We start from the raw sequence: 24,550 nt of genomic DNA on the forward strand, positions 1-24,550 counted from the left end.
AACGTGAATGCAAGGGAAACTATTGCCGTCATTACTATAGTCTTGGAATTTCCGTGTTACAGGATTCTCTTATAATACAAAATTGATTTTGTTCCAAATTATTGGTGACAAATTATTTTCTGTAATAGTGAATAAATCAAACAGGCTGGAATGCTCAGTGTTCAAGACCATCCTTGAAAAAGTCACATAGGAAGAACGGGACTTACTAGGGTGAGACGTAAGTGGATTCATTTGTTTCATTTATTAATCGTACAAATATTTTCTTAACATCTATGCAGTTTTTAATCTCCCATCGTTTGATATTGTCCTGAAGTAACATGGTCAATCTTTTTTGCGTCTTTTTAATATTTGTGATGAAGATTCTATTTCCGTGTTAATTGAACTAGTGCTAACTTTCTAATTCTCGGGCAAATTTCTAATGTGTTGGTAGTGTTTCGTGATGGGAAGTTAGTGGCGTATTCGTTTTTAATGAGTGGTTAAGTTTCTAACTTTTATCTCGGTCAACCTTGAAATTTTGTGTGAGCGAAATTACCATTTACTTTTAGTTTTCACGTAATTTTGGACTTGCACTCGCCTAAATTTCAGGTCTCTAGAGGAGTTCCTTGAAATGTCCGGCCAGAAAAACGCAAATCCACCTGGCTTAAAGCAAATTGATTTGGATCAAATATGGGGAGACCTGAAAGAAGGCATCGAAAGGGTATACAACCGCCAATTTATCCAGAGATGTCGGTACATGCAGCTGTACACGTATCCTTTACCACAAGTGTTAACTTACTTTTATATAATTTGTGAATCCGTTTTTACAATGTTACTTTGAAGTGCATTTTTTGCCGTTATGACATTGAACACCAGCACCCTAGACGTCTCATGTATCACATGCAAAATGTATGCTAATTGTTTTTAGTGCTATTCCTCAATAATAGGAATTCGAGTATGTACTGTTAAATGTGTGCATCATGACTCCAAACTGCATCACAAAATGTGAAACATTCCGCCCGAATGTTTATTTTTTTTTAAATTGTTGATACCTCTACCTTCCACTGTGATATATTTGAAATAAATTGTATCTTAGTTTAGGCCTAAACTATATTAAAATTGGAAAATATGGATCCCAGTCCATTCTGATAAAATATGTGAAAGTTGGCACGTTATCGCATATCAGGTGGATCATGTGTCACATTGCCACTATAAGAAATTAAAACCGCATTTTATCTCTTCAATTAGATACGGTAAATGTATCAATTATCTTTGAATCGTCATTACACTCATCGATTTTCGAGGAACTCCCGTCCTTTCGGTTTTGACTTGATTAATGACGCATAATAGATGTTTGAATTTACCATTCCCAAAATAAATAAGTCGTTTTCGTCCATAATTCTCTCACCGCTTTGAAAGTATCCCTCATTCTATATTTAGTGATGTGGACCACACTTAATGCTTGTGCACTTAGAAGTTTATATTGAAAATGTCAAGAATCTTATTAAAGGAACAATGTTGATACCTCTTGAGTAATAAGCCTCATTGCTCAAGTTTATACCGACAAGTTGTTTTATTTACAAAATGTTGTATTATTTTTAATAAAAAAATAGCTGTTTTTTATGAAGTGTACCTAATTGTTGGTAATATTTTACATGTAAAAGTTTTTTTGGGTATTGGTTTCTCATCATTGGAATTTATAACGAAATATATATGGACTCGCCAACCTTTCTTTAATCTATTAATCAATATGATAATAACCGATTAGTTAGTGCCATTCTCTATCTTGTTTATATTGTGCCTCCATGTACATTAAGAGAAATCCAATTGGTAGTCTGTTATTTTTATTTTGTTTAGGTCGGAAGCCTTCCATTTATTCTAGAAATGATTGATGCGTGCAGTTAAGAAACTCTGGCAGTCTTATTTTTTTGTTTACACCAACTACTAGATTCTTAGTAAAAAAAGTAAATGGGAATGCCATAATTTTGATGAATTTATCCTTGGAACAAAGTGACTTCATATTGCTGTCAAGTATCGCAGGTGAATTCCTAGAGACAATTAATATCTAATATAAAGCAGAGTTCTAGTCAGATATATTGGTGAGAAACTTGGCCACTGAGAAGAATGTGTGGATGGGATGGCGCAAGAGGAGTAGTGAAGAGCCTCAATCAATTTTCTAGGTGGTGGTCAAGTTGCTGTGGGTTTGGATAAATAGGGCAGGTGATGACAGGAGAACTTGAAATTATGCTTAAGTGGCACAGAGAAATACCACAGAAATGGCCTGTGTGTTATTTTCCAGTGTAAATAGAATTTTATAATCAAAAACAATTGCAAGATTTAAGAAATTATGTATTAATTCTCGTTAAAATGCATAATGTGGAAGGAAAGGGACCACACACAAGGTATCTTATGTCACTTTTTTGTCACATTTTGTGTAAACACTAATCCACCATATTGACTGTTGAATAGAATGACAGGAATTATACTTTGTCTTTAAATAGCAAATTGTAATTTGTTCAGTAATACTTATGCCATTTCTGTGAAAAAAAGACCAGGCAATCCTCTCTTGGGAAAGGAGATAGCTTCAGGCGTCACTTTGTGGAAACGATACATATCGTGTTTCCTTTGCTCTCTTGGGATGTGTTGGTAGATAGGCTTTTGATGGGAGGTTGATTAGGGGTTTGTTTGGTGTTCTGTTTCTTCCCATTTTCTGTGGCTTGGCGCTCCATGGTGCATTTTCTCTTATTATGGTGTTCACATGGATGACCAAAATGTGGACATTGAAGGATCTTTTATATTATAAGACCTTTCCCAGCTTTGGGAATTGACTTCTGTGGTAATGCCTTAAATCCTTTGAAAGCCGAATAAATGAAGGATTAAAAGTGTTTTTTAAACAGCATTTTCTGTATTTTATCAATGCTAAATCTCCTGTATGCCAATTAAAATTTCTATTGTGCCTCATCCTCTATCATTCTCCCATTTTACATAGTACCCCTCTCTTCCAAACTCCTAAATTACCTTAAGGTGCATTTACCACTGGAATGAATAACAGATTTGCACCTTGTGATGCCTTACAAGGTGAAACTATTTATTTGTGTTATAGTCATGGTGTGGAAGGAGTAATGTGTTGAATTTGCTTATGATTCTGTGAATCCCGTGGTTGACTATTGCTTTGGCTTATTTAATCATGCCCTCTCCATGTTGCAAGTCAATATTTGCCTTGACTCTAAATCTAAAGACATGTGTATGACTACTGCACGAGTGTACATCAGCAAGTATCTCGTAATCTCTCATCCAAAACCAAGAAGGGAGTAGCGACTGGAGGAGCTCAGCTTGTGGGGTTAGAGTTATACAAAAGGCTGCGAGATTTCTTACGAACTTACCTCATAGGACTTCTTTCGGTAATAATCCTGTTTTATATATACATATATATATATATATATATACACACACACGTATATGTAGTTATGGCTCAAGAGTTTGAACTTCAGTTATTATTTGTTTTCATAATGTATTCATTGCACAGACAAAAATGATGTGGAACCAAATCTGGCTGCATATAAGTTAAGTTATAAAGTCAAGTGATTTGCAAAATTCCAGGAGTAACATGTATACTGGGCACAAAATTATTTTCTGGCAAACTGAAATTAAGGAGAAGATGAAATGTAATTATTTCCAAGATGTGCTGACAACTTATTAGCTGCAGTATGTGGTTTCTCATTTTGAACAATTTTGATGAATTAAGTAATTCAAACCTTTTGAGAAATTGGTCTGATATATCCAGTGAAATCTTTTGTCTTGTGAATTTTCTTAAGATTTTTAATGTATTTATGTATCATTTTTATGATTTATTGTATGTGTGTGATTCTAATGGCTCTAGGTGGTGATTCAAGGAGTTCGAAGGAATGTTTGTATCATGTCATAAAGCTGATGGAAAATCTTTCCATTAGTACGTAGCACCCACCATAATTACATGATTCATGCTCTAATACACTTCGTGTAAAACACTGTTCAATGCACTGTACTTATGTTAACATCTATATTCTTATATAATTATGATATCAACATTACCCAGAATGAAAACTATCCCTAGTGTGTACTGACGAGGAAAAGTCTAAGAATTTTGACCTAAAATGAAGACAGACTGAAAACTAGTGACTAGATTTTGAAATAATTGCGGTGAACATGTTAGTTTTATTTAGGAAGCCTAATATCTCATTGCAGTTTTATAAATGTGTTACTTGGTTAGAAGCTATGCTGAAGATTTGAGTTCTGAAATTTGCATCAGAAAAAAATGTTATTTAATTTTTTGTTTTATTTTTGGAAGAATTTCATGAATCTACTGCATGTTAAAAGCTCTGAAGGTGCTTTTGTGTTTGAAATAGAACTTGAGCCCAGTAATGGAACAAACAGTATTAATATTGTCAAACTATCCAAGTTTTTGTTACTTGGAAGGCTGAGATGACTATTCTTTCTGCTATCAACTGGTTTAATTGCCAAGTGACAAACTTCCATGCTGAGGGATTAAAGAAGCTGCTGCAGTATTAATAAAAGCTCTTTGAAGTGAACGTTATGATGTAGAGGAGTGAAGTAGATTTGTAGAAAACTAAAACCATCAGCATAAAGTTTTCCTTATTAATACATTTTTTAATGACCAAGTGGCGCTTACCTTACAAATATGCCCAGTACTTTCCTTGTGGACATGAGATGCTGAGCTGCTTTAGAGTTGGAGGGAATATTTTGATTCAGACTTCTTCACTACGTGACAAAACAAATTTTTGGAAAGATATTTTTTCCAGTGCTAACATTACGCCTCTTGAAATAAGCGAATTAGTGTTATACTAATTCGGAACATTAATCTTTGTTCCAACATATTGTGAATTGATCCGCTTTAAATATGTAAAGGTAAAAGCATTATTTGGGCGACCACCAGTATCTAAGGTAAGTATGACGGGTGATGGTTTTCATTAAGTAGCTCAGCAAAATCATCAGCTAATACTGTGAAAGATAAAGATGTTCCTGCATAGCTCATCCATTCAATGTTTGACTTTCATTTTTTAGATTTCATTTCCAGCTTTTAATTTACCTTTCTTATCATATTCTCTGTTATCCTGGTTTTTCTCAGCCCGCCTATTAACTGTTCGTATTTTATGCTGGAGCATTCACTATTCCGTATTTGACATTCCCTCATGTGTCCTCGCTCTGAATTTTGTAACTACCGCCCGTTATTTCTTCCTTTTTGTCCTTGTTTGAGCATCATTATTCAATTTTCTCATTCCTTGTCAATTCTCTTGAATATTCCTTCAAATTGCTCTTCCTATCTTTGTTTTAATATGGTTGCCACCTAATGCCTGTACTGCCACTCCATTGATACCCCATAGTTTGGTAATTTAGCTCAGGGCATAGTTTTCTCCATCTCTGTCCTTTAGAGATTGTCCAAGCATTCCACCCTCCTTATTCTGATAGTTGACTCCTCCTGCCCCCCCCCCCCTTTTTCAAGCATTTCGTGTGATGTTGACCCGTTACCTTCCCCCACTTCCAACCACCCCTTGCTGAGCATGGTAACCACTTGTGTCATTGTCTATCCTGTCTTTACCCTAGTTCAATATCATATTTGTTGCCGCTGAATTTGTGAACATTGTACTTCGGTCACATGAAACCTACAGGTTTCGAAGGGCAATAGGCAATATCCTCATCAGGTGTATTACCTGATGATGTTGCCTATGCATTTAAGCCAGTAGTAATGAAATAAAAGTTAGTGTGAAAAAATGCAATGTGAACAGTCTCAGTGATAATAAATGAAAAAGAAACACTTTGTTCCAATCCACCACTTGGATAATGAAGTGGTGGATTGGAACAAAGTGTTTCTTTTTCATTTATTAAAATGAACTTCCACAAAGTTGAGGCTGAAGCTATTGAAATAGTCTCAGTGATTATGAATTTTTCCAAAGTGAAGTCTGAAAGCATTGAATTCATGTTTTTGCCATGATAATTGTTTGGGATAAGTCATTGAGATGGTTTCCTGTTACCTTTCTTCATAGTGTGCTTAATGGAACCTTAAATAGCTTCCACGCTGGGTTCAGATGCATTTGCAATCATTTTACTGAGTAACAGACACTTCAATGGATTGGCTCCTACCTTTTGGCCTATTCAGCATTTTTTATCTTATCAATGGTCCCCCATCAGCATGACTGTATGGGGGATCAGAACACATATTCCCTTTCATCTAACCAAGATTATAGTCCATGAGATAAGATCAAAATGGATGGGACTTATTCGTAAGAGGCACTGTTATAACAATAGCATTTGAGCAACTGATGTTTTCAACAAATAAGGTATTACTTTTTAAAATATGGTTTGCTCTTCTTTTAGGATGGTAAAGACCGTATGGATGAAGAAGTTTTAAAGTTCTACACAAGAGAATGGGAAGAGTATCAATTCAGCTCAAAGGTTTTAAATGGAGTGTGTGCATATTTAAACAGGTAAGCCTGCCTATTAAATTAAGAATCGTAATATTATTGCAGCCTAAGTGGTATTTTCTGTGGTTGATATTTTGCTATTGCATTGAAAATTAGTTCATTGCAGAATTTTGGCACTTATTGATAGCTATTTTCGCGGTACATTATTCTTGGGTTTTCACTTTGTAATGAGTAGTCATTGAGAAATAAAGTAGAGAATCAGTCCACTCACATCAAATGTCTGCTCTGGATGTGTATTAGAAAACATGGTTAAATTAGTATAATTTTCAACTTGAATTGCTGGTTAAATTATGGTAATTCTTGGAGCTGTATTATTATAAATGACTTCATTTTTAAGTGTGCATATGAATTGTCCTGAAGGTCTACATTGGAGAACCAATAGTAATGGAATAGGGTTGGAAATGGAATGCCATTAGCCATATATCATGGGTGCATTTGATCAATTTTCATGCATTTGTCCAGCATCCATTAGAATTTATGATCTTACATCTAAGGAGTATGGGGCATTTAATAATCAATGGTATTCATTCAATACGAGAAGTGTTTGCAGCTTAAATAATGAGTTCAACGTATTTCAGTGCTCACAATACTTGTGCCATTGTCACCAATTGTTTTTGCCAGATGCCTTCAATGTGCCTTGAATTGCCATGTTTATATGCTATTTTTTATGGAGGGTACCCTGAGATAAATCATTTGTTGAGAGAGGGAAATGAATGTGCAAAGAGTGGGCATGATTAAAATAGTTGTATATGTTTGAGAAAATATTATGAAGATATCTCTTCAGATGAAATGATGTGACTTCACATGGAGGTAATCTGTGCTTGATTCTCACGTTAGGCATTGGGTGAGACGGGAATGTGAAGAGGGGCGCAAAGGAATCTATGAAATCTATCAGTTGGCCCTAGTTACTTGGAGGGATCACTTGTTCAAGCACCTCAACAAACAAGTGACAAATGCTGTTTTGAATTTAATTGAAAGAGAAAGAAATGGGGAGACGATTAACACAAGGCTTGTCAGTGGGGTTATCAACTGTTATGTGGAATTAGGTAAGTACTTGTGTTTCCATATATACATTTCAATAATATTCAAAGAAAAATGATTTAACATTATTGTTAAGACCACGCATGAATAAGCTTTGTATTGTGTAACCTATATCTGTTATCTATTAGATAAATTATTACCATTTAAAGCTGGATTAAGGTTGGCTATTTACAGTCCGAAAAGCAATTTCTGTTTGTCGAGCACATCTTGTATTTCCCATGATTTCCTTAATGTTTGTTACTCTAATAAAATTTCTATAGTTCTCTTTATTAATTATTATAGAAATATATTTCCATTACTTGAATTTACTTTCACTCTAATTTCAAAACGTCCTCAAAAGCACAGTTATGGTCAGGAAGAGAAACTATGTACATTGCTATGGCTTATGTTATAGAAAGAGAAAAAATTAAGTTCATGGGAATAAGGATTATTTATGGTTCAGCTATTACAGATATTGTGATTTAATGGGAATTGGCATATTGACATTAGACAATCTGAATTTTCATTCAGCTTCATGTTTGTACCTTAAATATAAGTGGACCCTGTGGATTTAAATGATATTTTGGTCTTTATAATCATTGTATTATCTAATATATGCAAGTAAAAAAATTAACCTTTCCTAATTAATTTTCTTACAGGTCTCAATGAAGAGGACCCAGGAGCCAAAGGTCAGAACCTATCAGTTTACAAAGACTCCTTTGAAAATGTTTTTCTTGAAGAAACTGAAAGGTTCTATACCAGAGAAAGCACTGAATTTTTACAGCAAAATCCAGTGACAGAATATATGAAAAAGGTATGTTTGATCTTGTCTTAACACGTTAATAAAAATGAGATTTCTGTAACTTATCATGGGACATCACCAATGTAAATAATTTTAGAAAAATGGCAGTAGGAGGCTTGTTTAAAATTTGTGAATGAACATATTGTCTTAGTTTAGAAAATGTCAATCACCTTGACATTTTAAAGAATTGGCCTCTGTTGGATCAGAAAACTTGCCCACTGGAATATTGCTGAATTGTTGAAGAGGCCTATAAACAGAAATGCACAGCAATGATGTCTTGTCACATGGTGAGAAAGGGCAATCTTATTTATTTGGGGCCTCGGAACTAATACCTTCAGTTGAGATGTATAAGCGGTATTTTTAGGAAGAATATGTTGCCTCTTATTAGGGCTATGAAGGGCATGAAGTAATAACATAGTGTTTTATATTATGTATAATTTGTCTTCAGATGTGAGTAAATCGAACTCTTTCACCTTAGGGAGAGCAACGGCTTTTAGAAGAGCAGAGGAGAGTTCAAGTTTACCTGCACGAGACAACACTAGATCGACTAAACAAGACTTGTGAAAGAGTCCTCATCGAAAAACATCTAGAAATATTTCAGTCTGAGTTCCAGTCATTGTTGGATGATGATAAGGATGAAGATCTTGGGAGAATGTATCAGTTAGCTGCCAGGATTCCAGATGGACTGGGGGAACTCAGGAACCTTCTAGAAAGCCATATTTGTGGTCAAGGCCTTGCTGCTGTCGAGAAATGTGGGGAATCTGCAATAAATGTAAGCCACCCCTGCCTATTGAGCCTTTTCAGTTAGTGCTTTCAAATTCTGGGCTGCAGGGCATTAAAACATGCAATGCCTTATACTAATGTGCAATACTTTATAATCGGGTTGACTAACATCCTTGATATGGTGAAATTTGGTAGTAATCACTTAATTTTCTGAGATTTTATTTTTTCTGGGTGTATACTTGGCTGTGCCCAGGGCCACTGCTTGTGGCCCTGGCTGTTGTTGGGACACTGTCCTCTTACTAAGATGAAGCTAATGCACTGTACAATATTTCCGTTGACACCAGCATAATTAGGGTTGCTTTTTTAAACCCACACACAATGTCGGATATGAATATGCTCTAAAACTATCCGTTTCCACATCCTTCTATCACTGGATGCTGTGATTTAGGTTTAAATTTTTGTCCGTCCAGGGTATGAAATTAGATAGTTTAAATTGAAGATATACTGTAGTTCTCTCTGCTATAAGTATACATAAAGAGTTATATCATGTTATAGAGGTGATATCTTGTTACAATAATTGTTACAAGTTGTCAATGAGAAGCTATTATTTCTCATTTCTTTGTTTTCTTGCTTTCCGTAATCACCCAAGGATCCCAAGGTGTATGTGAATACAATTTTGGAGGTGCACCGCAAGTACAATGCGCTAGTGCTCACTGCCTTTAGTAACGACTCGGGATTTGTGGCAGCTTTGGATAAGGCATGTGGGAGGTTCATCAATAGCAACGCTGTGACCAGAGTGGCCAATTCTTCATCCAAGTCTCCTGAACTTCTCGCCAAATACTGTGATTTGCTTCTCAAGAAGAGCAGCAAGAACCCTGAGGAAGCTGAACTGGAGGACACTCTTAATCAAGTGGTCAGGAAATTGCTTTTTCTCAAAAAACAATGATCAGGAAAATGTTATTGTAAATTTATACAATGGTGAAGAAACAGAAAAATTCCCTTTGGTGTTTTGTGAGATACTTTTAGGGCAGTCTTGTGTGTTAAACTTCATAAGTCCTTGCTTAGCTCATTTTCTCTTTCTAGATGGTGGTGTTCAAATATATTGAAGATAAAGATGTCTTTCAAAAGTTTTATAGTAAAATGCTTGCCAAGCGTCTTGTTCAACACATGTCTGCAAGTGATGATGCAGAAGCATCCATGATCTCAAAACTTAAGCAGGCTTGTGGTTTTGAGTACACATCAAAGCTTCAAAGAATGTTCCAGGTTAGTGATGGTGTTTTTTGTGATTCAATTTTGACAACCCCATCAGGCAAGGCTAGAAACCAAGTTTCTTTTCCAAATGCTGAAGTTTTTTGATCTTGGTTGCCAGAGACCAGTGTATTTTGGTGGGTATTAAAAGGTGGCCACTTTATTTCTGTCTAAATTATCAATACGGTAAATCTAGAAATTTGACTGAAAGATAGATACAGAGAAACTATTGACTAATGCATAAAATAATAATGAGGTGTTTTCTTAATTTAGTGACTTCTTAATGGTTACAATTCAAAGATTCTTATAGAAGACAATATTTTTTCATTCAATTGTCTCTTGCACAATGAGCAAAAAATATTTTAAAATAATGATGCGATTTATTAATGACATTTTGCATAGTAGAATTACTTGGAGGGGGAATACTTGGAAAATTTGCATTTAGCACTAGTTCAGCTTGCATTTTAGTATCACTAGTGATCAAAAAAGTTTCCAAATTTTATTAGACATAGTAATTGATTTTTTTGTGCATGGTTGAAAAATATTTTGTGTGTACTCAAATAAATGTCCCAAAAAAATCCACCAGAAGATAGTTGTACAAGATTAGGGATAACTATGAAATGAAAAGTAAAATCCAACCAGTTCATATATTTAATCAAAGAAAGTCATAAACTTGATTCATACAATTCAATGAAATCCAGCATTCTGTGTTAAATGCAGCAATGAATGACCTCAATGACACTACCTCACTTACAAGGAATCCATGAGGTGATAAAGTGAGGAATGCAGAAAGTTTTATTTCCAAGTGAGGAATGCAGAAATTTTTATTTCCAAGTGCTATCCGAAATTATAACTTTTTAAGGTTTTGGAATGACCACTTTATATTAATGGTGGAATTAATTTTGTTTTCTTAAAACCTGTAGTGCATTACAGGACTATTTCATGTGTGCTTTTGGTTATTGTGTTTTCTTATGGACTCTGGATTACTTTTTAATATGCATATTTACTGATTGGTGATTAACTTTCAGGATATTGGTGTCTCAAAAGATCTGAACGAACAGTTTAGGAAACATTTGGTGAATTCAGGGGAGCAGCTAGATATAGATTTCAGTATTCAAGTATTGTCATCAGGGTCGTGGCCTTTCCAGCAGTCTTTTACCTTTCCTTTGCCAGCTGAGGTAAGTTTCATGTATGGTTTATATGGATATTTATTAGTTTAGTGTATACTTGTGTGAACAACATTAAGAAAGGAGCTATCTCTCATTTTAACTTTTCTTTTTGACAATATTTCAACAAAGTATACTTAAGCACTCTTTTCTTTTTATTTTTAGCTTGAAAGGAGTGTCCATAGATTCACTACATTTTACAGTGGTCAACATAGTGGCAGAAAATTAAATTGGCTATATAATATGTCAAAAGGAGAGCTGGTTACCAACTGTTTTAAAAACAGGTAGGATGCTTGCTCACAGTGGATCTGAGTGGGCTGAGTCACAGTGGATCTCGGTTTTCATGTTACCATTTAAATGTTTTTATTTGAGGAATAGATGACAGAACCAACTTTTTTTGGTTCTCCTTTTTTTTCCAAAACCCAGTAGTTGTGACTCATGTATACCATAGGGGACATATCTTACAGTTTTGTATTGTTAAACTATAATTTTTTATAACTAGTGGTTGGGAAGATTTTATGATGGAATCATAAAGTTATAATTTATGGTATCATAAATTAAAACTGGCATAAAACAAGAAACTGATTACAGTAAATAACTGCATAGGTGGTACTCAGTTCTGCTTAAGGAATCGTCAATTTAAAATTGAAAAGAAAATGCATAGCCATGGGTGATGCGAGGAGATGGGGTGCTTCCTAAGAAAAGTTGTTGCCTCTCGGTTCACCATGAGCACTAAATAAACAGCCTTTCTAGAGTCCTATGTGTCTTCCTCACTTTCCCTCTTCACAGTCCTTCCTTGTCCTCTGACTTATTGCCACTTAACAATCCTATACTTACCTACCTAGAGTGGCATTTATTTTCAGTAATATGATGGCAGAAACTAGTTAAGATTTTTTCTCTATTTGTTGGAAGTATTAATATAAGAAAAAAAGCATTTGTAGCTCACTTGGATGTGTAACTTTCCTCATAGGTACACACTGCAAGCTTCAACTCTTCAAATGGCTGTACTCTTACAGTACAATACTAGTGAAAGTTGGACTCTACAGCAGCTCCATGAATCAACACAAATAAAAATGGAAATCTTGGTACAAGTGCTGCTGATATTACTTAAGGCTAAGCTGTTACAAGCCACAGTGGCATCCTCTCCCTCCTCCCCCCCGTCATCACCCGCCATCACTGCCTCGCATGCTGCCACCTCTGCGATTGGAGCGGAGGATGATGAAGAGGATGGTGATGAGAGTATGCTAAATCCTAACACCCTTGTATGCCTTTACACTGGCTACAAAAAGTGAGTGCTCTCTTTATTATTTTCCTACGCGTCAATTATTGAGGGTAATTCCTAATGCATTGGTACTTGCAGTAAAGCACGTGCCAGAACTGCCATGCATCACCTCTGTGAATCATGATAGTGATATCAATTCATTCTCTAATGGAGAAAGTTCTGGGAAATATTTCTTGTTTCCTATGTTTAGGCAAGCAGCAATGAAACTGTGATTTGTTTTATTTGTTAACAGTGGTAAACAATTCTGTAGAATGTAAGGAATTTATGGAATTTTCAAAGCTTTCTGTAAAGAAAGGTTCCTTGCTATGATTTCATAAGGAAAATATACACAGCCATTCTGGAAATACTGTAGGACTAAGTATTCTACAGCAATCATCCCAGCAACCTTTACTCTTTGAGGAAAACATGGCCCACTGCCGTAATTCTCCTGAGAATTCAATAAAAGTGAATTAAAAGAATGAAATACTGTTATTTTTTAAGTAAATAAAATTCAAAATTCAATTAAGTTAATAATGTATTTACTAATGGGGTGACAGATTTATTTTAAAATAACTTAGTAACCTCTACTGGTATTCTATAGCACATACTCATGGTGTTGTGTTTCAAATTTGATAAATCTTCCCAATGAATTTGTATTTTGAGAACAATATTTTTGTAACGGTATTTCATAGAACCTACAACAATATTGCTTAAAGGCAGGGTTTTTTCATAGGGTTTATTCATTTATGTAAATTTAAGAACAATACATTTCTTTCGAATCTTCCAGGAAACTGGTCCATCTAGTATCCCTTAATGTAGAATTTTTCTCAGCTTGGAAGAAACAGTTGATAAATTAACTATTTTTTAGCAATGACAGATACACTTTTGGACTGACAATTTTGAGTGTTAAGTCATCCTGGCAAATGTTTTTTATGATCTGAAATTGTTGCATTTTGATGCACATTTATTGGATGACTCTGCACTGTTGTGGCATCTCCGGCAGTTTATTGGCAGCACGCCAGAGGGAATCTACTGAATGCGTTAAGGAATTCCTTAAAAAAGTGTTTCAATATTTTAAGGAATATATATGCAGAATATTTGGCAGGGAAGATGCCGTACAACTCTGGTCTGGGCTAGACCATATGCCAGCTGAGCCTTTGTAAGGAGGTTAAACATTTGAAAAATTTGTAATTTTGTATTAATTTCATGTAATGTATTGGTGCAGCATCTATGCTCCTATAATTGTGAATTTGAACTCATTTGTATCTTAATGTTGAGTCAAGTATGTTTTCAGTTGAAGTGATAATTACTGTGCTTTAGAAAGAATCATCACATGTTAAAACTAAGGTTTTCTGTAATTAAATTTGGTTTTTAAAATTGTGCCCCATTATATGAGCTTTTATGTATGTCGGTGGTTGATAGTGGATTATCTGGGTAAAAGGATATTTTTGATTACTCTGTAACATTCTCTTACAGCAAAAAGCTTCGAGTGAACATAAACATACCTATGCGAACCGAACTAAAAGTTGAACAAGAGACAACACACAAGCATATAGAGGAAGACCGAAAATTACTCATTCAGGCTGCCATTGTTCGAATCATGAAAATGAGAAAAGTCCTGAAGCACCAGCAGTTAGTTGCAGAAGTTCTGAATCAGCTTTCATCACGCTTCAAACCTCGTGTCCATGTTATTAAGGTAATGTTTTAAAAGAATGGAAATGGCCCTAACTGTGAGAGTTACCATATTTATGATCATTCTGATGAATCTACTGGCATTAAAAAAATACTTTAGTGATTAAAACAGTGATTGTTGTAGGACCTGATACAATTTAATGGCATAATAGTATTTTATGGTTATGAGTAGCCAATTACATTACATTTCAATTGTGGAAACAAACAGACAAGTATTCACAAAAAATACCACGTGAAAAATATTTTACAGCAGCTCCCCCTTAGATTACTTGAGCTGAGTTCATTTTCTGTCGGTGGGTATGCACTGAAGACAGGACAGGTGGTTTGATCTTGCATGCACATAATTCTTCTTGATCCATTGATCATTTGGCAGTTTCACCACTCCTGGTTACAAACCCTGCTTCGATAGGATTTTCACAAATACCAAATTTCCAGGCCCATAATGCCGAGATAAGCCATAAGGCCCAGATGCACTGGCGTGTATAAGATCCTGATTTTTCAGGTCAGAATTTGCAATAAGTACTCAGATCAACAGGGAAGATCAAATAATTTTTAAGTTAACATTTAATGCTAACAAAATTGAATTGTTATGGTTAAAAATGAGCAACTAAATGTGTCAATGTTTATTCATTGCAGTATCCCAGAAATTCCTTATAACTAGGCAAAAATGCCTTTCATTTCCCTTGTTTCTGGATTCTGATAGGTAATTCATGGCCCAAGTGGAAATGCAATACTGTATGACAATATTCTCTCTTAAGATCCTGTGTGGTTATTATCATGAAGCTTTTTATGTAATGCTTAGTTTTTGTTATTTATTTTTGCTCAAATCAAATTTTGTAATAAAAGGAACAATTTTTATTCCTTTGCAACACTCTCAAACTAATTGAAGTTGAATGCCTGTAGGCTCTTAGACAATCAGAATAGATACAATGTATGTATGAATGTATTGGCAGAGGAGTGACGTCCCCATTAACCCAATGCAGATATGCTTCTCAACAGCACCACATGTGAGATGAAACTGCTCTGCATTGTATACACCTACAATTTATTTAGGAATTTTTTTAGGGAGTTACACATTACAATTTATTTGGGAATTTTTTTAGGGAGTACTTTCAATGAAATATTCCTCAACTTGACTTCTTGAACTTCTGACTCAAAACAATGATATTATCAACATTTGCAAAACCAGCTATTGTTTTTCTATGCTTGATACAGGAAAAAATACATAATTGTTAGTATTTTTCCAGCAAATCAGCTTGTGCTTACAGGTCAAAACTGTACCCTGAACATCCCCATGTGCTCATAAGACAGGCTGATTTTTAGAGCTCATTTTGGAGTAAAAAAAGTGCATTTGGGAAATGCAGTAAATTTTATTGCTTTTTCCAGCACCTCACCGTTCTCTGGGTAAATGAAATGTTCTCAAACTGCTGTGGCTGTAGGCTTTGGATGTATAAAAAATTTTGATTTTATTTTGTGCTTCATTTCTGCAGCACACTTTATTCCTCATGCTTGATGCTTCAAAGCAGGTTTTAACCATTATGATTTACTTTGTATTATTTTTTGTTAAGTGTACATCCTGTTCTAATTTATATGCTTATAAAACTGGAGAGGAAAGGTGGTTATACACATAGTTGATGTTAATTGGAGTAGCAGTGGTTTAAGGGTTTAAAGGAAATTGCAATTTGCAAGAAATGCAATTTTAACCAAATTTTCCACAATTCTGTGTAATTTTTCCTAGTAAGAGATGGGCTACTGAATCATGACAGACATAATTGAACACGCATAATTGCAGTAAAAACTGCTGTTGCTGCCAGAAATGTAAATAAGTTCTCTGAAAAAATAAGCTCTGCATGTACTCAAATGTGGTTTTTATAAATTAGGCATGTTTTCCAGCCATTTTACTTGCTTCATCCTTCTCCTTTCTCAGTTAACAGATGTCTTTAAAATTTCTACAAATCCATGTCAATTAACCATCATCTATCCACAGTTCTGCCTCAGAGCCATCTTACTTTGATTGCTTAATGTTATTCAGACTTGAGTCATTGGTAGCAACCCAGTTTGTGATGCAAATTATGCCATTCCTTTCATTTGGAAATGTTGGGTGTATCTGTTAATTATTTACTTTTACGTTATTCCAGAAATGCATTGACATCCTCATAGAGAAGGAGTATCTAGAAAGGACTGAAGGACAAAAGGACACGTACAGTTACTTGGCATGATTACTCTATAGTTCCAGGTATTGGGAAGGAACATCAAGCCTCTAGATAGGCCTATTATTTGTTGCAATGTGAAAGCTGTGATGGTGTGACATTTTAAACATGAGTGGGTTGGTGGTACTTGGAGAGTGAATTGGTTGTTGAATGTGAAGATCATTAAGCTCATTTGCTCTCTCAGTGGAAGACTAGTGTGTGTTTGACCCCACCATTTCCATCTTTAGGAAATGGTGGCTAGGTGCAGTTTTATCAGTCCACATTTCTCATTGGATTTATCACAAAAAGTTGTTATTATCCGAGGTGTGATAGTATTACTGTCATTCCTTTTTTATATAATTAAGAATTTTAGTTGAAAAGAAGGATCTGAAATGGCTAATGAATGCCAATGAACTTGTTGTAAAGAAAGGAGAACTTTACAACCTATTTGAGCTTCCTTGCCACTAAATATTGCCGAGCAAGTTTTTGGTGTGCATTTCCATGTAAAAACCTAAGAGATTATGCCATTGATAACGAGTGGGGATAGGGAAATCTGAGATCTCTTCACTAAAAATAATAATTTGATGTGGAGCCTTGTTTGCTTATATGGCATTAGATGTGAAAACCTGAAAATTCCACCTTTGGGACTTTAGTTCTGCCTTGCTGACTTTTTTTGTGTGAGTTGTCATATTTTTTGTGACCTAGTAACCCTTCCTACTCAACTTCTGATTGTTGTGCTTAATTTATGTGACCACTATCTCATTTAAATACTCAAATTTTCATGGGGTCATTCCTAATTCAGACGTTTTCTTCCATGCAGCAGTTCATTTTTGTGATGGAAGAATGTAAATAAAACTTGTGTTATGATAACACATAACTAAAATAATTATTTTTGTCACATTTGATTTCATAGGTTATCTCATAAGTGCACATGACTCATAGAGTGCCACTTCCTGGAGGTTTATGAAATTGGCTCTTGGTGTACGAGTCAGATGCGCTCACAGGCATGCAAGCGTCATTGTAACATAAGAAATGCACCAAGACCTAGTGCTCTATTTTAAGCCTGTTGTTCAAAATTCAAACTGAAGTTGCACTAATGATTGGATATTTTGTGTATTTGATTTTGCCCCCAAATTAAATCATATTTACTGTTAAATGTATTTGTATTTTCTTTGTCTTTTGTTTATTATGCTGAAGATGTTCATTGTGGTGCCTTGAGTAGGCATCAGCACTTTGTGTGCACTGCATGCAAATTTGGGTGAAACTAAAAGGATGAATGTGAGATCAGTATCATGAATGTTTGCAAAAATCACAATTATTTCTGGAATAATTGGGGCACATAGTTGCCTATTCATTATGATTTTCTATTATTATTATTAGGTAATCTACTGGTTAAGGTAGGTTTTTGGATGGACATAATTACTAATTATATGATTTGTGACCCCTAGCAAAACACAACATCCTGCATCCTACTCCATATCAGGTCCCTCTTCATCTCTGAGTACCCTCCTCCTCCCTTCATCCCGTCCAACATCCCTATCCTGTGCCTTCCCTTTCCTCTTTTGCCCAACATTCTACCCTCTATCACAGTCTTCAACATCCCACTGCCGGTCAACACCCCCTTCATCCACTTTTCCTGCCTCCATAGAATTGCTCCCAACAAACCCCTCTCTTCGCCCACCATACCAAGTACTTCCTCATTTGTTTTCTTCTCTGTCCATTTCACCTTCTCCATTCTTCTCCACACCCCCATGTCAAATGCCTCCAGTCTACGTCTATCCTTCTGCCTCAATGACCACGTTTCCGCGCCGTACATAGCTACGCTCCATATAAAAGTTTTTACGAATGTTTTCTTAACATCCTTACTCAACGTCCCCGTCATCAACTCCCTCCTCCTTGTGAAAGCCTCTTGCCTAGCGCAATTCTTCTCCTTACGTCCCTACTACTTTGACCGTGTTGGTCCAAAACACTGCCGAGATACGTAAACTGTTCTACCTGCTCTAGTTTTTGCCCTTTTAATTTAATGTTAAGCTTAACCTTCTTCTTTCTAGAAGATCGCAAAACCTTTTTTTTATTAATATTGATTCTTATCCCCTACCTGTCGCACTGAATCTCCAATTCACTAAGCAATGCTTGCAGCCCCTTGGCTGACTTAACGGTGACAATGGGCAACCCTGCCTTACACCTCTTCCTAACACTGCCCAACCGGACTCCCCGTTCCCCACTCGCACCTGTGTAGTCTGAGACATGTACAGGCTGCGGATTAGCCTCCTTTCCCTCCAATCTATTCCTATTTTCTGCAATATACTCATTAGTTTTTCCCAATTCACTCTAGCAAACGCTTTTTCGAAATCTACGAAACAGGCAAATACCTCCTGGTTGCGTTCTATATTCCTCTCGATTAATAATCTCATTACTGCAATGGCATCACGCATACCTCTACCCTTCCTAAACCCAAACTGATCATCCACCAAGTAATCATTTGCCCTACTCTATCGTTTTGTTTATGATCCTGAGAACAACTTAAGCTGCGTGGGATATCAAACTAATTGTCCTGTAGTCCTCACATGACGTGGCCTTTACCTTATTCGGAATAGGAACTAAAACTGATCTCACAAAGTCTTCCGGCCAGATTCCTTCCTCATAAATACTATGAATCAGCCCATATAGCCTCTTCCTCCCACATTTTCCTAAGCATTTTAAAAGTTCCACGGAAATATTATCCACCCCCACGGTCTTATTTAGTTTTATCTCCTTTAATGCCCTTTCTATCTCATTGTCTAGTATGCCTGGACCTAAACTATCTTCCTCTAAGTCATGTTCCTTTCAATGTCTAACTTAGTTGGTCTAAGCTCTTTACTATACAGTTCTTCTATATACTCCTTCCATCTCTCTTGGATCTTTCCTGAGTCAACTAATACCTTACCCGCCTTATCTCTAACTGTTAGCATAGATCTCCCTTTCTTACTTCCCGATAAAGATTTAACTTTGAATGCCCTTTCTATCTCATCATTGAATATGCCTGGACCTAAGCTATCTTCATCTATGTCATGTTCCTTTTCTATGTCTAACTTTGTTGGTCGAAGTTCTTTACTGTACAGTTCTTCTATATATTCCTTCCATCTCACTTGGATCATTCTTGTGTCAACTATTTACTTTATCTCTAACTGTTAGCATGTTCCCTTCCTTCTTCCCGATAAAGATTTAACGTTGCTGTACAGTGCACCAATTTCTCCCTTCCTCTGCAGACTTTCCATCCTCGCACTGCATCTTCCACCATGCTTCTTTCGCTTTATTTGTTGCCCGCTTCAATTTATTGTTTAATCCTTTATACTTCATTTTGCCTAATTCTGTATTGACATTTTTCCATTTTCGCCGCTCATCCATCTTTGTAATCATCTCATCCTTGATCCATGGTTTCCTAGTCCTTTTAGCGTTAACGGTTCCAATAGTGTCTTTTGCGGCTTTAAACAACCCTTTCTTGATACATTCCCATTTTTCTTCGATAGTACTTAGCTCTTTACCATCCTCCATGATTTCCTCTACCGCCTGTTTGTATTCCTTCCTTTTCAAACCATTTAATGCATCTACATTCCATTTTCTAACTCGCCGCCCCTGCCTTATCTTTTTGAAATGGATGCTACATTTCATAACAACTAAATTGTGGTCAGAGTCCGCATCCACTCCCGGGAAGCTGTGCGAATTTATCACACTGTTCCTAAACCTGTGTCTAACCAGGATATAATGTAGCTGATACCTTTCTGAGTCACCTGGCATTTTCCATGTTTACCAGCGTGTTTTGTGGTGTCTAAACCAGGTGTTTGTGATAACTAAGCCCTGTCTCCTGCAAAACTCAACTGCTTTCTCCCCGCGGTCATTCCTCGTGCCTAAACTGTAGTCCCTGACCTCGTCACCATCTCTTCCTTTGCCTACCGTCGCATTCCAATCCCCCACAACTATCAAATGTTTCCCTGCGGGAACACATGCGGTTATGTCCTCTAACTGATCCCTACCTATCCAATCAACCTCTTCTTCCTTCTGGTTGCTCGGTGGCATGTATACCTGAATGATAACCAAGTTCGTTGGTTCTGCTTTTATCTCTACTAGTAATAATCTCTCCGTTACCTGCTCTATGTTGACTACGCTTCTTCATACCTCTTCATGTAATACTATGGCAACCCCTCGTTGGCTCTCGTCCCCTTCGCTGTATATTATTCTATAATTATCACTCCAGTAATCCCCGCTATCCTTTCATCTCACCTCGCATAGACCTAAAATATCTATAGTTCCCCTTTCCATTTTACGCTTAACATTCTCCAATTTCCCTGTCCTCATCATTGTCCTAACATTCCACATTCCTATTCTAACTAATTTGATCTTCTTCTCCTGATTCTCCTGTCCTGCTGCTGCCAGTTTTCCCTTGCAAGGGTTTCGTGGGATGACGACCGCGGAAGGCTTGCCTCCCCCGCTGCTGGGCACGACACATGGCCGATTGGGCCGAGCCCCATAGTTGCCAGGACTCAAAATATCTGTATAGTCCATCATTTTAATCTTGGGAATGATATTTGAGGTAGTTTCCCGTTGCCTTCCTCAATAGTGTTTTTAACGTGACACCATCACTTGATTTTCTATTATTCAGCTTATTTAATAGTCAGCTCTCTGTTAAACCATCAGAATCCATTTTAAAAAATAATGAGAAATTATTCTTTGAAGTCTGTTTGATTAGGAATATGGACTTTCATGATAAATCAATATATTACACTGTGCAAGTTTTTAATCAAATCAGTATGTTTTATGGTGAGGGAAAAATATTTTGTCTTTTTTTTCTTTGGATGATGATTTTCAAAGTCCAATTTGTAAGTTTTTTATTTATGATACCATCAATTTTATCATGCCAGTATTTCGTACCATTCATTATATTGTACCAGTTCCCTAACTGAAGAGAGCCTGAATTATGTGAACTTGGTGTATCGTTTGGATGTAGTGTATTGAAATGTTCTGCTGGAGACTAACATTGAAGCTGACGAAATCCTAATGAATGGTTGTCAACAAGGTTTGACGAACAGGAAAAATACAATTGATGGAAAAATTAATTAAGTGACTAGGAGAACAAAGAACATTTTACAGAAGAATAAGGAATTGCTGAGAAATATTATTTTACAATTGGAAATATAGTATAAAATAGGGGAAAATAACTAAATTTACTGATTCGATTACCTCTCGAAATCCTCCTATAGTATCAGTACCCAAGGTATACTCTACGTTTGTTCCAGGTTTAAGTATTTTTCCTTCCAGATAAGGGTCTAGTATCAGAAGTTCTTGCTGAATGCAAATGTATGCATATTTAATGCACCCACCTAATTTTGGCTTTGATCGTGTCTGTTTTTCCCAGATGAAAGAATCCCAAGTAGCAAGATAGGTGAGGCCATAATTTCAGTCAGGATGAAGATATTTTGTGGCCATTACTCGAACCTCATTGCAAGTTTATTTTATTTATTTATTTATTTATTAAGTGATTGAACTCCGCAATAGATGTCTAAAAATTATAAATATATGACACGACAGGATTATTCTCATTAGCCTTTGCATCACGCAAGTCGTAGAAGTGTACAGTCACAATGCCATTGGTGAAAAAAAGAGTGCTATAATGGTCTCTAGGTGCTATATTACATCTAGCATAGACAGCCTTTTTTGTAGCAGAAAGACAAATTTTAAGTTCAATGGAGTTGTCCCACAGTTCAAGACCATATATGATTGTACTTATGAGACCTTATGTAAAAAAAAAATGCATGCTAAACAATAACAAAAATTATACAAAGTCAAGTATGTATTCCTCGGGAATCATAGTTTTGAGCCTTTGGACAATCTCTTACATGCCATTTCTACATCTGCATCTCATTTTACTTGATTATCTAGTAGAAATCCCAAAGTTACATGTAACTCAGTGGCTATTAGTGTATCAAGTTTCTTGGACTGGACATGCTCAAACACTGGGTTTAATCTTTATATAGTTTTAGATAATGACCATCAAGCAAGATTCATCCCGGTTAATTAGCGGTGGTTCCCAAGCCATGCTCATGCCATTGTACTAGAAAATAAGGGCAGTGCATCTGAAAATAGTGTAGGCTAACATGAAAAATATCTTGGAAGGTAATTCGCCAAACCAGGAACTAGGAGGAACCTAAAACCCTGAGAAACTATTAATTATGTTTTACTCTTTGCAGTGCTTCTCCATACTCTTCCTCATATTGTTTCTTATTTGCTTAGTGAGAATTGATGAGCTCTAATTTGGTGTCTTTAATACCTTATGATACATTTTTTATAAAACACAGGGTGTGATTTGCATACTCTCAAATGTATTAGGTGGGTATATGTACCACTTAAAAGTTAAATTCAGTCATTCATACTCGTTCAATGCCCCAATGTTTTTTGGACTAGGTGTCGAATAGCTGAGCTTGTTGATCAGCCACCCTCAAGCCATATTGTGCATGGGATGTTAATTTATTATTTTGAAAGTACGTAAGATTGTCTGTTTTCTAATGATGTGGTCAGATATTGGAGAGAGTGGGAATCAGGGATATTGAGTGGCAGGTGGCTGGAATATCCCATCACATATTTTGAAGATGGGTGTTAACTGCTGGTACTTCAGAAATTGATGTAATGGCCTAGAAGAGCCTTTTTATGTATGCAGTTTCTTCATCTTGGAGCCTTCAATGGTCACGAGATTTTACAGATTCTTTGGACAAATGTGATTTGCTTTTCCCAGGCAAAATAAATACTGAATTAAAAGAAATGGCATTATAAAAGTTAACTCTTAACCGAAATGGTTTGAGACTCAAATTTACCAGCAGTTGTTTACAGTGTATGAAGCATCTGCTCAGCTGCTGGTATAAATCGCAATAAATGTTTGTAAGCAATATAATGGCCAGAGAGAATACAGAAGTTTAATTGACAAATATAATATATGGTAATAAAAAATAAAATTGGGAGAATCCCGACAACTAAAACCCACCAAACCTACATTTTGAATGAAATCATAATGACATAATGGTGGTTGTTTCTAAGTGTAGACTTGGTGACAAAGAGTGCATCCCAGTCTGACCTGGATAATCCAGAATATGACTTCAGACAATGATTCTGCATTGCATGTTTGATCCTTTACAGGTTAAATAGTAAACTACTCCAGATATGATTCATCAATCTGTATTCAGACTTTATTCTCAAGTGAAAACAATTATCAATGGTTAATTAGATCCTATTGCACCAGGTATGATTCTTCAGTCTGTAGTCAGAAGTTATTCTCAAGTGAAAACGTGTCGCAATAAATATTAAGTACATTTTGTACTTTTGTCTTTATCTCTCAATGTTTTCTTTTCTATCCACCCTGGTAGACTAATCTTCTAATTCTTTTAAATCGTTTTAACTTTCAAATTCCATCATTTCCTTTTCCCCTATTCTGAGATATTTGTACAAAACATTGGATATTCTCCTCCCGTGTGTCCCAAGGTTCTCACCTCCATCCATCAATAACAGAGATGGAAACCCATGCAACCGCAAGTGGATAATCTCCGTAGCAACACTTATCGAAGAGAGGTGAGGGAAGTTAACAGCCAAAAGTCAAAACTTTGCGGCTGAAATAACAGCATCTGGGAGTCCAAGCACCATGAGAGGCTCATCACCCTTTGACAAGATGTCTCCAGCCTCTCTGAGAGAGACCACTTCGATCCCCCTCAAAAGTATCTCATTCCATCTTTTACCTAAGTGCCTCTTTTCCAGGGTAATCACAAATACATTGATGTTTCAAAAGTCAAGCTGTGCAGCAAGTTATGGAAACTGCTGCCATTAATTACATCTCACTGTACCAGCTTACATGAGATGAATCTTACTGTGACACAGTGGTTACTATAATACTTTGATTAAATCAATTCACTATGGATTCCATTCTATTTATTAATGAAATTCAATTCTCTAACATCTCTTTTGCTACTCTCCCA

The 24,550-nt window shown here is 36.0% G+C and overlaps 1 protein-coding gene across 1 annotated transcript; it reads left to right on the forward strand.

Annotated features, from left to right (window-relative positions):
- Cul1 (cullin 1) lies at nucleotides 1-17,712 on the forward strand. Its single transcript, XM_071594594.1, has 14 exons — nucleotides 1-217; nucleotides 586-747; nucleotides 3,215-3,377; nucleotides 6,349-6,458; nucleotides 7,293-7,501; nucleotides 8,135-8,289; nucleotides 8,756-9,049; nucleotides 9,650-9,913; nucleotides 10,084-10,263; nucleotides 11,277-11,426; nucleotides 11,580-11,698; nucleotides 12,385-12,702; nucleotides 14,152-14,371; nucleotides 16,506-17,712. Exons 2-14 carry the CDS (start codon nucleotides 608-610, stop codon nucleotides 16,584-16,586), a joined length of 2,403 nt encoding a protein of 800 aa, XP_071450695.1. The 5' UTR covers nucleotides 1-217; nucleotides 586-607; the 3' UTR covers nucleotides 16,587-17,712.
- Nucleotides 17,713-24,550: the final 6,838 nt, after the last annotated feature.

The sequence above is a fragment of the Hetaerina americana genome, unplaced genomic scaffold (genome assembly GCF_022747635.1).
Source record: "Hetaerina americana unplaced genomic scaffold, ioHetAmer1.1.p SCAF_1, whole genome shotgun sequence".
In the NCBI taxonomy this organism is placed as follows: Eukaryota; Metazoa; Arthropoda; class Insecta; order Odonata; family Calopterygidae; genus Hetaerina; species Hetaerina americana.

What these genes read in the sequence shown, in the direction of transcription:
- Cul1 (XM_071594594.1), top strand. Translation starts at nt 608, where the DNA reads ATGTCCGGCCAGAAAAACGCAAATCCACCTGGCTTAAAGCAAATTGAT. An exon ending in TGACAGAATATATGAAAAAG is followed by an intron (nt 8,290 to 8,755) that starts GTATGTTTGATC and finishes CTTTCACCTTAG; the next exon opens with GGAGAGCAACGGCTTTTAGA. An exon ending in GTGGGGAATCTGCAATAAAT is followed by an intron (nt 9,050 to 9,649) that starts GTAAGCCACCCC and finishes TAATCACCCAAG; the next exon opens with GATCCCAAGGTGTATGTGAA.